The sequence below is a fragment of the Ranitomeya variabilis genome, chromosome 5, assembly GCF_051348905.1.
Source record: "Ranitomeya variabilis isolate aRanVar5 chromosome 5, aRanVar5.hap1, whole genome shotgun sequence".
Classification (NCBI taxonomy): domain Eukaryota; kingdom Metazoa; phylum Chordata; class Amphibia; order Anura; family Dendrobatidae; genus Ranitomeya; species Ranitomeya variabilis.
Genome location: NC_135236.1, coordinates 242,438,541 through 242,454,493, shown reverse-complemented (window position 1 = coordinate 242,454,493; position 15,953 = coordinate 242,438,541). Strand labels below are relative to the sequence as shown.

The following is a 15,953-nucleotide window of genomic DNA, read 5'->3' as shown; positions in this document are numbered from 1 at the left end:
CAGTACTTTATAATTATTCTGCACTTTCTGTAATGAATATCAGCACTACTTGCACTGACTTCCAGGTAAGTTTATGCTGGGCTCCTGTGTATATGCAGCAACCAATCTAAGGAGGCAGAGCTGTAGGGGGAGGGAAAGAGCAGCAACTTGGACCAACGATACAACAGTAAGTGTGTCTCAGACTACCCCAGCCTACCTGTTGGCGTCATGGATGAACTTTAGGCACAAATATAAGCTCTACTTTACTAGAGCTGAGCTAAAAGTCAGTCAAGAAGCAAGCTCTGAGGAAAATATGTAAAAAATAAGCATTTCTTTATAGGTGCTGGCTTATATTTAATTTTTTAGCTAAAGTGTAGACAGTACATAAAGGGCATATCCTTCACTTTCTGAAAAAAAAGAAATGTGCCTAAGCACTAACAGGCAGGTAGTTGATACCTACATATCTGTTGTGCACAGCGCCATTTTTTTCCTGCACACTCCTACCGGTGATTTAGCTGCCTCTGTTGACATAACATCGACAGAACTGTATATTCTGTTCTGATCTGTTGACAACACGGGACTTCCAATGTCATTCTGATTAACTGATTCCTGGCAGTCAATCAGAATGACTTTGAAGTCCCACCTCCTCGAGAAAGCAGAATGGAAAAGAAGCAGCTGCTGTGTTGATGTGGTGTCAGCAGAGGAAGGTGAATCAATGACAGGAGCAATCTGTGACTGTCCTGTGCTGGCGAAGAATAGCACCGTGCACAACAGGCAGGTAAGTAGCAACAACCTGCCTGTTAGTCCTTAGGCACATTTTTTTATTTTTGTGGAAGTCCTGGATATGCCCTTTAAGAACACATAATATCAATTACATTGTTGAAAAAAGTTTCCATAATGAATGGGTCTATAAGGCTATGTGCACACGTTGCAGTTTTAGATGCCAATCCACAGCGTTTTTGGCCGCAAGGATTTGCATCAAATCCACAGTGTAGTGCACAGCCAGTGTTAATCTATGGGAAATGGAGATTTGTTGTGCAAATGCTGAGGTAAAATCCACGCAGAAACGCAGCATTTTTTTTCTGCTACATTTCCATTGTTTTTATAAATTGTCAACAAACAACCATACCACGTATTTGGGGAAATTAATAAAATATTCTATATATAAATATATAATACTTATAGTCAAAACACCCCATGTGGAGACATTATAATACGGACACATCCATATACTTAGAGCCTAATTCCCATAGGGAGAAATTGATGTACCAGTCCATTTTATAAAATATATAACTTCTTTACTAGAAACATTAAAATACAAACAAAACAAAAAAACCATAACCAGGTGTGTGGAAGGTTGCAAAACTGAAACAATGTTCACCAAGGGCCCCACCCCCCACCAGTTACCCCACCATGAATATGAGAACTGAGCAGCTAAATATTGTAACCTAAGGCTGCCTAGGTAGCGGTGCATGTGCACCTTCTCCTATCATCTATGATGCAGGATAAACGATATCAATCTATCTACTCTTGTATAGGGCTTATATAATTAATTATCTTAAATCTATTTGCACCAATAGCAAAGTATATAGAATATGTAGCCACAAACAGGTACCGTGGAAATATCCACTTAATTAATATTATCCATACCGTGACCACAGCACTACATTTCTAAAAAGCCCAAGCGGCAGAATGTAAATTTAAAAAGCCATGTGGATTAACAAACCATGTGAGGACATCTAGGATTATCCAAACAACACAGCCTCATCTCAGGAAAAGCTGCTCAGTACTTACAATAACGCCCAATATAGCGTGGGAAACCAGGGGGGGTAAGTGCCCGCCTCAACGCGCGTTTCGGTCCGTCCTTCGTCAGGGGGCACTCACCTCCCCGGGCCCCGTGCCTTAAATACATAATCCACCCATAGCGCAGCCAATGATGTATTACGGCATCGCCTGGATGCGACGTCACTACCGGAAGTGACGCGCGTGTCTCCATAGCAGCCGCGACGCCAAGGAGCATCGACGTCACACAGCACCGCGCTTGCGCGATGCTGCATCTAGACACCGAGTGCTCCGAGAAGCCAACGGAAGCCATCAGACAGTGCGTCAGGTAGAGGCGTCTAAGTCAGCACCTACAGCATTAATGTCTTACCGCAGTGTGCAATCATGTCTTTGCTCTAGAGACATTATTCTTTACTCATTCTCATACCAAGAGAGATTTAAAGCCCATAATGTCTATGCCCCCACAAACCAAAATATCAAAAAACAACATAATATAGTTTACACAGCATAGCAATTTACAATTGTAATTTACAGTACAGGTTTATTGCAGTGCATCTTTTCTTGCCACTCGTAGAGCAAAGATGTCCAAAAAAGAGCCGATATAATACGTCCATCCGTCGATCGAATAATGGGAGGATAGCACATAAATTTACAGCTGAAAATACTGCACGGAATACCGGAAACAAAAATTAAAAATTAAAAATTAATGCATAAAATAACACTATATTTAAAAACTATTGTAAACAGAATTACACACTACCATATGGTAAGAATGTTCAGACGGATGATCAAAGAAAAGGGGCATAACTCAAATTTTCATTAAGTCCAGCAGGATATTAAGTGCCCAGCGTCCAGATCCACCTGGACTCTAACTGGGCTAATTTCTTAGGGATATCCCCCCTACGAATTTCCAGTTCCACCATATCAATGCCTCTAACCCTCAGAAGGCTGCCATCACACCCATGATATTGTTTGAAATGACGTGGTAATGTTTTCAAGGTGGATGTGTCCTCACAATCCGCAGCTGCGGCAATGCCCAATACATGCTCTCTCGCCCGCACCTTCAATTGCCTGGTCGTCAGGCCCACATATATTTTAGTGCAGGGGCACGTAGCATAGTAAATTACATTTCTACTTAAGCAGGTAATCCTCCTTTTGATATTATATACACGGGTATTACCTGCATCAGAGAAAGTATTACAACGTTCTATATTTGGGCATGCCACACAGCGGCCACAGGGGACACATCCACCTTTTGCAGCAGCCACTGTATCTAAAAACGTTTTTGGTGTGTTATCTACATAGTGGCTACAAACCAACATGTCGCGAAGATTGCGCGACCTCCTGGCAGTGATGGCAGCCCTCTCGGGCAAAAATCTGGCCAACACTGGATCGGCTCTAAGAATATGCCACGATTTCTCAAATATTTTCCTGAGCATGGGGAACTGGGAATGGTAGTTGGTAACGAACCAGACGATATCACTATTTTCTCTATTACGATTCTTATATAGAAGATCATCCCTAGAGGAGTGCCGCGCTCTGTTAAAGGCACGTTTTATAATTCTCCCACTATACCTCCTGTCGATCAATCTGGTCTTCAAATCTTCTGCCTGTGTGAGGAAGCCCCGTTCAGTAGAACACAACCTTCGCAGTCGTAAAAACTGCCCTGTTGGCACTGAACGTATAATGTGACTAGGATGTGAGGAGGAGGCATGCAATAACATGTTTGTCGCCTTTTTTTACGGAAAATGTTTGTTTGTATCTCATCATTAGTGTCTCTCCTTAATTTGACATCGAGAAACTCAATCTCCTCACTACTACTACAATAGGTGAGGAAAATGTTGCGATCATTGCTGTTCAAATCAGTAAAGAAAGTTTCCAATGTTCCAACTGAACCCTGCCAGATCAATAGGATGTCATCAATGTACCGCGTCCAGGAAAGGACGTGGCACATTGATTCCACCTGATCTGACAGGAAGAGGTCCCTCTCCCACAGCCCCAGGAACAGGTTAGCATATGCCGGCGCAAAGGACACCCCCATGGCTGTTCCCTGGAGCTGCAGGAAGAAGGACCCCTTAAAAACAAAAAAAGTGTGCATAAGTGCAAACTCCAATAACTCTAGTACTAATTTCCTAATGCCTCGTGGGAGTGTAGATGTACCTAAGAAGAACTCAACAGCACCGAGTCCATCTCTGTGGCATATACTGGTGTACAGCGATTCTACATCTGCCGTCACCAGCATCGCCCCACTCTCTAGATGTAGACCATCCACCCTGCGGAGGAGCTCCCCCGTATCCTTCAAGAAGGAAGGCAGCTCCTCCACCAGAGGTTGTAATTTTGAGTCTATCCATTGATTGACTTTTTCCAGGTAGTTTCCTGTCCCTGAAATAATTGGCCGTCCTGGAGGCGACCGCGCGTCCTTGTGAACCTTGGGCAACATATAAAATGTTGCAATAGTCGGTTCAGCAACCATCATAGCTTCTGCCAATTCCTTAGTTATTGTACCCTCGGCCTGTGCTCTTTTTATAATGGTTGTCAGTTGTTTGGTAAAGGTGGACAAGGGGTTAAAAGTCAGTTTTTTATAACATATTTTGTTGTTTAACTGGTGAAAAGCCTCTTTTTCATAGTCCCTCCTGGGCCAAATGACTATATTACCCCCCGTGTCCGCCTGTTTAATCACAACTTCCTCAAGATTCCCAAGGACGCGCAGCCGCCCCCTTTCCTCCGCAGTTAAATTATCCCGATAAATATGTCGGGGAATATCCATAATATCTTTGCTAACAATCTGTACAAACAACTCAATGTTTGGACATGAAGAAAGGGGCAGGAACTTCCTGGAACGAGGTCTAATAGAGGGGGGAATCTTACCTCCCTCCGTAGTATTATTCTCAATGGATAGCTCTTCTAGGACACGTAGTGCTGTTTGTTCCTTTTCTGTTGGAAACAATTGGAACATTTTAGGATAAAAAAAATAACGTTTGAACAACAAAGACCGTGCAAACAATTGAACATCCTTAATCACTGCAAATGTGTCAATTGGCGCTGCTGGTGAGAAAGATAAGCCCTTGTTAAGAAGTGTAAGGTCTACAGTTTTAAATTCTAGATCACTTAAGTTGATTACCTTATTCTCATATCTCTTTCTCTCCGGTGATCTGGTGTTCCGTCTATAAGGATGGAAATTCAGATCTTTAAGTCTTCTAGACGTTGCCCCTGACCGAGTGGACATGGACGTACTCGATGCCTCTGAATTATCACTCAATGATGAGACAGATGACCCCAACTCAGTACCACCAGTACGGGGTCCTTGAATAGTTGCCTTTTTCCATGCATAAACAGAACTGTTCCATTGTTTTTGAGGATCTGCAGCATTTCTGCACCCATTGGCTTCCATTGAGTCAGGCACATCCGCAGCAAAACCGCAGATGTAAAAAAGATCTGCGGATTTGCTGCGGATGTGCCTGCAAGAAACGCTGCAGATCGGAAGGAGGGAAGTGTGTGGGCAGAGTTATGCGTGTGTGTGTGTGTGTGTGTGTGTGTGCCAGTGTTTGTGTGTATGTGTGTGTGCCGGTGTCTGCGTGAATCTGTGTCTATGTGTGGATGTGTGCGGGGCTGTGTGTGTGTGTGTCTGTGTGTAGGCAGGCATCGTCTGATGGGACTATTAGTCCCATCCAGCTATGCCTGCTACAGTGACACCATTAGCCAATGATGGGAAAGTAGTCCCATCATCCGACTAATGTGTTAAATGTAAAAAAAAACACATACAGTACACATATAGTACATACTTACCATATACACCTAATCCCTGAAGCCATTGATCATTTGAAAATAAAGTTAAAATAATAAGCAAACAGTATACTCCCTGTGTCCGACGTAATCCAATTAATAACAATTGTCCCACGACGATCTCCCATGGAGAGCTGTCACATCAGCAGATGCGACCGCTCTCAAGGGGCTCCGGTGATACAATGATGGAGATAATCCGCATGAAAAATGCTTAAAAATGCATCAAAGACACGTGGATTTTTACCTGTGTTTTCTGCCAAGAGGTGCAGATTCTATGCAAAAAATTCTGCAGGCAAACCTGCAACGTGTGCACATACCCTAAGCCTTATTGTGAAGTGGAAACTGAAGAAAAGGACAGCGCCACACCAGATAGTGAAAAGCAGCTCACATATTTGCCCTTGACAAAGGTCTTCGGACGTTGCCGCAGAAGGCATAATAAATATGTGAGCTGCTTTTCACTATCTGGTGTGGCACTGTCCTTTTCTTCAATTTGGATTTGGATGTTCTATCTGGGATGGACCCCCTGGTGAGGACGTGCGCCCTGATGTCCATAGATACTATATAATTATAGGGTGCGGCTTTACTTCTTTTTTTGTAACTTATTGTGAAGTGGTTCATTTAAGTCAGTATGTCATATATATTAAGGTGACAAAATATATTATATATGGGAGACACTGGGTTTAGGACTATGTAGTTTTTATCAAATTTAATTGAATATTTTCAAGTTTTCTTTATGTTTCTCAATTTGATTTAATAAAAAATTGCCATAAAAATGTGACTATGAGAACAGCTCATTAATTTCAATGAACAAAAAAAATATTTACTTAACTACTTAACACATTTTATAAATATTTATTTTTTTCAAGGTCTGAAATTCCACAAAAATATTACTGGTGGTTTTTCCAGACTATACCAGGTAAGTTTAAAAAAAGTAATTTGTATTGTTTTATAATGGTTAGGTGGTTTTTTTTTAGAGAAATCGTGTTTAAAGTCAGCCACATTTTGGCAGTAGTACATCTAGTAATGTAGAAGTTATATAGTTAGTCTCGCCAGCAGCTACACCTGACAGCCACTCTCAGGCTTGATTGTCTTTGCTACCTCTCAACCTGGAATTTTACTGTTTTTTTAAGGGTTTGCATCAGTTAATTTAACCCCTTCATGACCCCAGCTTTTTTTGGTTTTGCATTTTCATTTTTGGCACCCCTCCTTCCCAGAGCCATAACGTTTTTATTTTTCCATCAATATGGCCATGTGAGGGCTTATTTTTTGTGGGACAAGTTGTTTCATTGGTTTTAGCATATCATGTACTAGAAAATGGGAAAAAATTCCAAGTGCGGTGAAATTGCAAAGAAAAGTGCAATCCCACACTTGTTTTTTGTTTGGCTTTTTTGCTAGGTTCACTAAATGCTAAAACTGACCTACGTTTTGATTCTTCAGGTCAATACGAGTTCATAGACACCACCGCTGGAGCCCACATCAAAGTGGAGGTTCTGACCTTGGAAGTACTATCCCGTCCGAGGTCAGAAAGGGGTTAAAGAACATGCCTATAACTGTGAACGTTTGGTTTTCTTTTTATTGTGAAACAAACAACAAATAGGACAAAATTTGTGAAAACCTCAGTGTGCATAACTATTCACTCCCCTAAAGTCCTGACTTTATAGAGCTTTCTTTTGCCACAATTATATCTGCAAGTTTTCAGCACTTATTTTGAGTGTGATATACCACACTAATGTCACAGAAGACACTTAATACTCTATGTATGACTAATTTAATCCAGACAAATTTTGCAATACTTTATTGGAGTGTTATAAACCACCCTAATGTTACAGAAAGCACCTAATACTCTATGGATGAGTAATTGAATCTAGTAAAATTTTTCAATGCTTTTTTGGAATGTTATATAGCATCGTAATGAACCACAAAGCACGTTATATTGTATTGATGAATAATTTAATCTAGAAAAAATTCTAAATGCTTATGAAGACTTTGCAGAAAGTGCAATGGCAGGAAAAAATTGAGGAGGGACATCTATAGACCTCCGAAAGTCTATGGGCCTCATTCAAATATTATTAAAGTGTAATTGCTGTACTACTACACTCATAAAGACCTTGCATAAAGTGCAAAACCAGGAAAAAATTATGAGGAGGGTAATAGAGAAATAAGGCTCAGGTATCCACATCTTCTGCTTCTTCGGGAGGCTGGGGGGACTGCCTCGATCTGCTTCCTAGAGCAGATACCGAGGTGACTGGGCTGTAGATTACCTGGCTTCAGGTACTGCCGGAGCCCCCAACATGTATACATAGGCGAAAAGCCTATGTGACCTGCACCATCGCCTGCTCCTTAGGAGTTGAGAAACCCCAAGAACAGTCTGATCTTTCGGGGGTGGTAGTAACCCTGTCTTGATCCGCCTCGAGGAGCCTCAACCAGGCCAGTTCATCCCTCAAGAAGGGTTCATCCTGCTTTCTTCCTTCTCACATCACATCCACCGCATACCAATGATATTGCCCCTCCATTTTTATGAACGTGACCCTGGTTCCAGAGTCAGCCCTTGCAGCTTTCGAGGCAAGTGTTGTATCTTTACTGCCATTTGGTTAAACGAGATGTCTTTATGAACGCTTTGATGGACTCAATCTCCACTTTCGATGGCACATAACGACCACCCCCCAGGATGCCACTTGTTGGTACCTTGCAGCTAGATAGTCCATTACCATTTCTCCATCCATGGCCATGGCTCACCTCATAAAGGTCATAGAAGACTAGTGTTGAGCGATACTTTCCGATATCGGAAAGTATCGGTATCGGAAAGTATCGGCCGATACCGTCAAAATATCGGATCTAATCCGATACCGATACCCGATCCCAATGCAAGTCAATGGGACGAAAATATCGGAATTAAAATAAACCCTTTATAAACTTGTAGGTTCATTCTACATGAAGGAAAACAACTAAGAATAATGTAGGATGTATTGGGGGACGTGGCGGAGACATTAAAGGCACAGAGGTTTAGCCCAATGTAATAGAATAGCAGGATTTTGTTTTTTTTTATGACGTTCGGCGGTAGAAAGATTTTGACTATGTTATTTTTTTTTTTATTTTGTCAGATATTGATGTTTCACTACTTCCACGCCCTTCACCTTCTTTTTTACTTCTCCCACACTTTCTTCTTCATTATCCTCATCATCAGCTTCTTTGACATCAACTTCTTCACCTTATTCATCTTCTTCTTCATCTTCTACCTATTATTTTTTTGGTTACATTGTTCATATTCTTTTTATTTTACTATTATCTTCATCATATTCTACTTCTTCATCATATTCTTATTTGTGACAGGCATTCCCGTAGTTGTTATCTATAAAAGTTTGAAGATTACACCTTCCGTTCTGCCTGTCACAAAACAGTTACATTTGTCCGCGTTCAGTTTGGCCTGCAGCATCAGGCTTTATCCAGGGGCACCATGAGGAGGAACGGACTCACCCCCATACACTGCTTAGTCTTCTTCTGCTTATAATTTAGATAATATTTTTTGCTCTGATATTTAGTGTTATGCTTAATGTTCTTCTGCTCTTTGTTCTGCAGCCTCTTGTTCTTCTGCTTCTCGGTCTTCCAGGTCGTCGTCGTCTCCAGGGTCGTCGTCTCCGGGGTCATCGTCATCGGGGTGGTCTTCAGGGTCATCGTCTCCAGGGTCGTCGTCATCACGGTGGTTGTCGTCTCTGGTGTCGTCGTCATCTTAGGGGTGGTCTTCCGGGTCATCGTGTTTAGTCTCTTGAACTTGGAAATGTAGCAGAAGGTACAAGAAGGCTGAGAAAATGCCGAGAACCAGCTGATGGAACTGGAACTCGGATGGCTACCCGAAGGTCCAAGAGCCAATGGAACTACCGAGGACCAGCTGACGTTACTGGAACCCGGTTACTATGCAGGAGGTACCCGTGCCTGAAAGCACTACCAAGGACCACCTGACGTTGGTGGAACTCGGATACCCAGAGGGAGGCACCTAAGCCAAAGGCTCTGCCCGGAACCAGCTGACGGTACTGGAACCAGGATGGGGAGCAGAAGGTACAAGAGCAAAAGACACTGCCGAGAACCAGCTGACGGTGCTGGAACCCGGATGGGTAGCCGAAGGTCCTAGAGCCAATGGAACTACCGAGGACCAGCTGACGTTACTGGAACCCGGTTACTAAGCAGGAGGTACCCGTACCCAGAGGGAGGCACCTAAGCCAAAGGCTCTGCCCAGAACCAGCTGACAGTACTGGAACCAGGATGGGGAGCAGAAGGTACAAGAGCAAGTGTCTGCGTGGCTTTTGCAGGACACGATGCCGGCTGCACAGCAGGGGAACAGCTGGCGGTGCTGAACCCCACTGACACATTGGCTGGTGTTTTTCTCTGTGCAGCTAGCAGTACCGGGCCCCAACTGGCGGTGTTAGAGCCCGGGGTCAGCAGGAGGAGGAGCAGGAGGAGGAGCAAGGAGGAGGGGAGTGTAGGCCGAAGCCTGCAGTGGCAGCAGCTTTGGGTCTGTTGTGCCTGCGTGGCGGTCGCAGGACACGTTGCCGGCTACACAGCAGGGGAACAGCTGGCGGTGCTGAACCCCACTGACACATTGGCGAGGTGTTTGGCTCTGTGCAGCCAGCACTTCCGGACAGCAACTAGCGTTGTTGGAGCCCGGGCTCTGCCGGTGGAGCAGAGTGTAGGCCGAAGCCTAATTGAACCGATTTCAAAGGTAACCTTTAACCCCCCCTCAGGGGTTACAAACTAGAAGAGCCACAGCTTATGCAGCAGTAGTGCCGCACAAGTCAAAGGTTGCTCTTTTAATTTTGCTCCTTGCACACGCCGAATGAAACACGTATAACATTTAGCCCTTTATACAGTCAAACTGTGTTGGAGGCGCGAGTTCCCTTTGTAATGAGACGCAGCACAGATGTCAAGAATCCCACCTTGGTGCTGGGTGCAGCCTCCTGAGCGTTGTTATTTGCTGTACAGGAGTCTGCGCTGTCGTGTTATCCCCCGGCCTAGCGCTGTTAGCGCTGCCCATCTTCTGACCTCATTTAATGTCGGCCGGTGCGGTTCGCGATGACCATGAATCCCAGCCCCGCAGTGTCTTAACATTGTTAAAACACTGCGGGGCTGGGATTCATGGCCTGGCGCAGCACATATGTTCGCCTCTCGCACTCGGGTCCTTACACCCGCTTCAGACTGTGCGGCGTCAGCTGATCCCTTATCGCATGCCACGGCCATGAAGCCGCACAGTCTGAAGAAGGCGGAAGGAGATGAGTGACAACAGGCGAAGATATGCACTGCTCATGCCCATCAATCACACCCTCGCAGTCCCAATAAATAAGACACCGAGGGGCGTTGTGTGGGTCAGGGCGGCCGCAGAGGCGCAGGCAGCCAAAGAATGATGCCAGAAGACGGGCAGCGCTACCAAGGGGGTTGCAGCGTGTCATTACAAAGGAAAGTCACACCACCGGGATGGTTAAATGGTCACACAGAGGACACATTTTAGACGTGTTTTCAGTTCCACATGTGCGAGGAGAATACGTTTATGAGCCACCTTGCACACATGCAGCATTACCGCTGTACGAGGTGGCTGTAAAACGTACAAACGCCTGGGGGAGGGGGGACAGGTTCCCTTCAATTTCAGTTCTTGTGTCTGCGTGGCTTTTGCAGGACACGATGCCGGCTGCACAGCAGGGGAACAGCTGGCGGTGCTGGACCCCACTGACACATTGGCTGGTGTTTTTCTCTGTGCAGCTAGCAGTACCGGGCCCCAACTGGCGGTGTTAGAGCCCGGGGTCAGCAGGAGGAGGAGCAGGAGGAGGAGCAAGGGGGAGGGGAGTGTAGGCCGAAGCCTGCAGTGGCGGCAGCTTTGGGTCTGTTGTGCCTGCGTGGCGGTCGCAGGACACGTTGCCGGCTACACAGCAGGGGAACAGCTGGCGGTGCTGAACCCCACTGACACATTGGCGAGGTGTTTGGCTCTGTGCAGCCAGCACTTCCGGACAGCAACTAGCGTTGTTGGAGCCCGGGCTCTGCCGGTGGAGCAGAGTGTAGGCCGAAGCCTAATTGAACCGATTTCAAAGGTAACCTTTAACCCCCCCTCAGGGGTTACAAACTAGAAGAGCCACAGCTTATGCAGCAGTAGTGCCGCACAAGTCAAAGGTTGCTCTTTTAATTTTGCTCCTTGCACACGCCGAATGAAACACGTATAACATTTAGCCCTTTATACAGTCAAACTGTGTTGGAGGCGCGAGTTCCCTTTGTAATGAGACGCAGCACAGATGTCAAGAATCCCACCTTGGTGCTGGGTGCAGCCTCCTGAGCGTTGTTATTTGCTGTACAGGAGTCTGCGCTGTCGTGTTATCCCCCGGCCTAGCGCTGTTAGCGCTGCCCATCTTCTGACCTCATTTAATGTCGGCCGGTGCGGTTCGCGATGACCATGAATCCCAGCCCCGCAGTGTCTTAACATTGTTAAAACACTGCGGGGCTGGGATTCATGGCCTGGCGTAGCACATATGTTCGCCTCTCGCACTCGGGTCCTTACACCCGCTTCAGACTGTGCGGCGTCAGCTGATCCCTTATCGCATGCCACGGCCATGAAGCCGCACAGTCTGAAGAAGGCGGAAGGAGATGAGTGACAACAGGCGAAGATATGCACTGCTCATGCCCATCAATCACACCCTCGCAGTCCCAATAAATAAGACACCGAGGGGCGTTGTGTGGGTCAGGGCGGCCGCAGAGGCGCAGGCAGCCAAAGAATGATGCCAGAAGACGGGCAGCGCTACCAAGGGGGTTGCAGCGTGTCATTACAAAGGAAAGTCACACCACCGGGACGGTTAAATGGTCACACAGAGGACACATTTTAGACGTGTTTTCAGTTCCACATGTGCGAGGAGAATACGTTTATGAGCCACCTTGCACACATGCAGCATTACCGCTGTACGAGGTGGCTGTAAAACGTACAAACGCCTGGGGGAGGGGGGACAGGTTCCCTTCAATTTCAGTTCTTGTGTCTGCGTGGCTTTTGCAGGACACGATGCCGGCTGCACAGCAGGGGAACAGCTGGAGGTGCTGGACCCCACTGACACATTGGCTGGTGTTTTTCTCTGTGCAGCTAGCAGTACCGGGCCCCAACTGGCGGTGTTAGAGCCCGGGGTCAGCAGGAGGAGGAGCAGGAGGAGGAGCAAGGGGGAGGGGAGTGTAGGCCGAAGCCTGCAGTGGCGGCAGCTTTGGGTCTGTTGTGCCTGCGTGGCGGTCGCAGGACACGTTGCCGGCTACACAGCAGGGGAACAGCTGGCGGTGCTGAACCCCACTGACACATTGGCTGGTGTTTTTCTCTGTGCAGCTAGCAGTACCGGGCCCCAACTGGCGGTGTTGGAGCCAGGGCTCTGCAGGGGGAGCAGAGTGTAGGCCGAAGCCTAATTGAACCAATTTTAAAGTAAACCTTTAACCCCCACTCAGGTGTTACAAAGTAGAAGAGCCACAGCTTATGCAGCAGTAATGCTGCACAAGTCAAAGGTTGCTCTTTTAATTTTGCTCCTTGCACACGCTGAAAGGAACACGTATAACATTTAGGCCCTTACACAGTCAAACTGATTTTGAGGCGTGAGTTCCCTTCGTAAAGAGACGCAGTACAGCTGGCAAAAATGCCACCTTGGTGCTTGGCGCGGCCTCCTGAGCATCGTTATTTGTTGCACAGGAGTCTGCGCTGTCATGTTATCCCTTGGCCTTGCGCTGTTAGCGCTGCCCATCCTCTGACATCATGTAATGTCGGCCGGTGCGGTTTGCGATGACCATGAATCCCAGCCCCGCAGTGTCTTAACATTGTTAAAACACTGCGGGGCTGGGATTCATGGCCTGGTGCAGTACATATGTTCGCCTCTCGCTTGGTTTCTTACACCCGCTTCAGACTATGCGGCGTCAGCTGATCCCTTATCGCATGCCACGGCCATGAAGCCGCACAGTCCGAAGAAGGCGGAAGGAGATGAGGGACAGGCGAAGAAATGCACCGTTCATGCCCATCAATCACACCCTCGCAGTCCAAATTAATAAGACACCGAGGGGCGTTGTGTGGGGCAAGGCGGCCGCAGAGGCGCAGGCAGCCAAACAATGATGCCAGAAGACGGGCAGCGCTACCAAGGAGCTTGTTGCGTGTCAATACAAAGGAAAATCACACCTGAGGGACGTTTTAATGGTCGCAGAGGACTCATTTTAGACGTGTTCAGTTCCCCATGGGCAAGGAGACTAAGTTTCTGAGCCACCTTGCACACATGCAGCATTACTGTCGTACAAGGTGGCTGTAAAACGTAGAAACACCTGGGGGAGAGGGGACAGGTTTCCTTCAATTTCAGTTCTTGTGTCTGCGTGGCTTTTGCAGGACACGATGCCGGCTACACAGCAAGGGAACAGCTGGCGGTGCTGAACCCCACTGACACATTGGCTGGTGTTTTTCTCTGTGCAGCTAGCAGTACCGGGCCCTAACTGGCGGTGTTGGAGCCCAGGGTCAGCAGGAGGAGGAGAGGGAGCAGAGTGTAGGCCGAAGCCTGCACTGGAGCAAGTTGAAAGGGAAACTTTAACCCCCCCCCAGGCGTTTGTAGCTGAAAGAGCCATCGTGTACAGCACTAATGCTGGAAAAGGTAAACTTAGCTCTTTTAATTATGGTCCTTGCACATGCTGAACCTAACACTTATGAAAAGTGTCCCCTCCTACCGTGATACCGTCCGGTAGGTGGAACTTTCCTTTGTGATGTGACGCAGCACAGCCGTCATTCTTACCCCCTTGGCGCCGTGCGCCGCCTCCTCAGCGTTGTTTGAATCAGTCCCGGAGCCTGCGCTGTTAGGTTAGCCCTTGGCCATGCACAAATTTTGCGCTGCCCGTCTTCTGACATCATTTGGTGTCAGGCTGGCTGCGCCTGTGCGGCCGCGCTGGCCGAGATCCCGCCTCGTACTGTCTTCTGATTTCATCCCACTGGGGGCCTGAGATCCATGGCCATGCGCAGTGCATATCCTCGCCTCTCACTCCCCTCCCTACGGCTTCTTCAGACTGTGCGGTGTCACGGCCGTGGCATGCTATTAGGGACCAGCTGACACCGCACAGTTTGAAGAAGCCGTAGGGAGATGAGTGAGAGGTGGAGGTTCAGATATGCACTGCGCATGTCCATGGATCTCAGGCCCCCAGTGGGATGAAATCAGAAGACAGTACGAGGCGGGATCTCGGCCAGCGCGGCCGCACAGGCGCAGCCAGCCTGACACCAAATGATGTCAGAAGACGGGCAGCGCAAAATGTGTGCATGGCCAAGGGCTAACCTAACAGCGCAGGCTCCGGGACTGATTCAAACAACGCTGAGGAGGCGGCGCACGGCGCCAAGGGGGTAAGAATGACGGCTGTGCTGCGTCACATCACAAAGGAAAGTTCCACCTACCGGACGGTATCACGGTAGGAGGGGACACTTTTCATAAGTGTTAGGTTCAGCATGTGCAAGGAGCACCACGAAAAGAGGCACTTTTTCCCTTTGCATCATTACTGCTGCACAAGGTGGCTCCTTCAGTAACAAACGCCTGGGGGGGGGGACAGGTTCCCTTAAATTTAACTTGTTGTGCCTGCGTGGCGGTCGCAGTACACATTGCCGTATACACAGCAGGGGAACAGCTGACGTTACTGAACCCCAATAACAGAGGAGGGACTGTTGACTGTGCGTACAGCACTACCAGGCAACAACTAGCAGTGTTGGAGCCCAGGGACAGGTGGAGGAGGAGGAGGTGGAGGAGATAGGAGGGATTGCCACACACACAGCAGGGGAACAGCTGACGTTACTGAACCCCAATAACAGAGGAGGGACTGTTGGGACTGTGCGTACAGCACTACCAGGCAACAACTAGCGGTGTTGGAGCCCAGGGACAGGTGGAGGAGGAGGAGGTGGAGGAGGTAGGAGGGATTGCCACACACACAGCAGGGGAACAGCTGACGTTACTGAACCCCAATAACAGAGGAGGGACTGTTGACTGTGCGTACAGCACTACCAGGCAACAACTAGCGGTGTTGGAGCCCAGGGACAGGTGGAGGAGGAGGAGGTGGAGGAGGTAGGAGGGATTGCCACACACACAGCAGGGGAACAGCTGACGTTACTGAACCCCAATAACAGAGGAGGGACAGTTGGGACTGTGCGTATAGCACTACCAGGCAACAACTAGCGGTGTTGGAGCCCAGGGACAGGTGGAGGAGGAGGAGGTGGAGGAGGTAGGAGGGATTGCCACACACACAGCAGGGGAACAGCTGACGTTACTGAACCCCAATAACAGAGGAGGGACTGTTGACTGTGCGTACAGCACTACCAGGCAACAACTAGCGGTGTTCGAGCCCAGGGACAGGTGGAGGAGGAGGAGGTGGAGGAGGTAGGAGGGATTGCCACACACACAGCAGGG

At 47.6% G+C, this 15,953-nt stretch overlaps 1 protein-coding gene across 2 annotated transcripts in view; it reads left to right on the top strand.

The window, feature by feature from the left end:
* LOC143775604 (dual oxidase 1-like) overlaps window positions 1-15,953 on the top strand; it is a 325,016-nt gene that overhangs the window by 233,985 nt on the left and 75,078 nt on the right. For both annotated transcript variants that reach the window (XM_077263942.1, XM_077263940.1), the window contains one exon: window positions 6,411-6,460. In XM_077263942.1, the coding sequence (XP_077120057.1) occupies window positions 6,411-6,460 (50 nt within the window). The remainder of the gene's footprint in view (window positions 1-6,410; window positions 6,461-15,953) is intronic.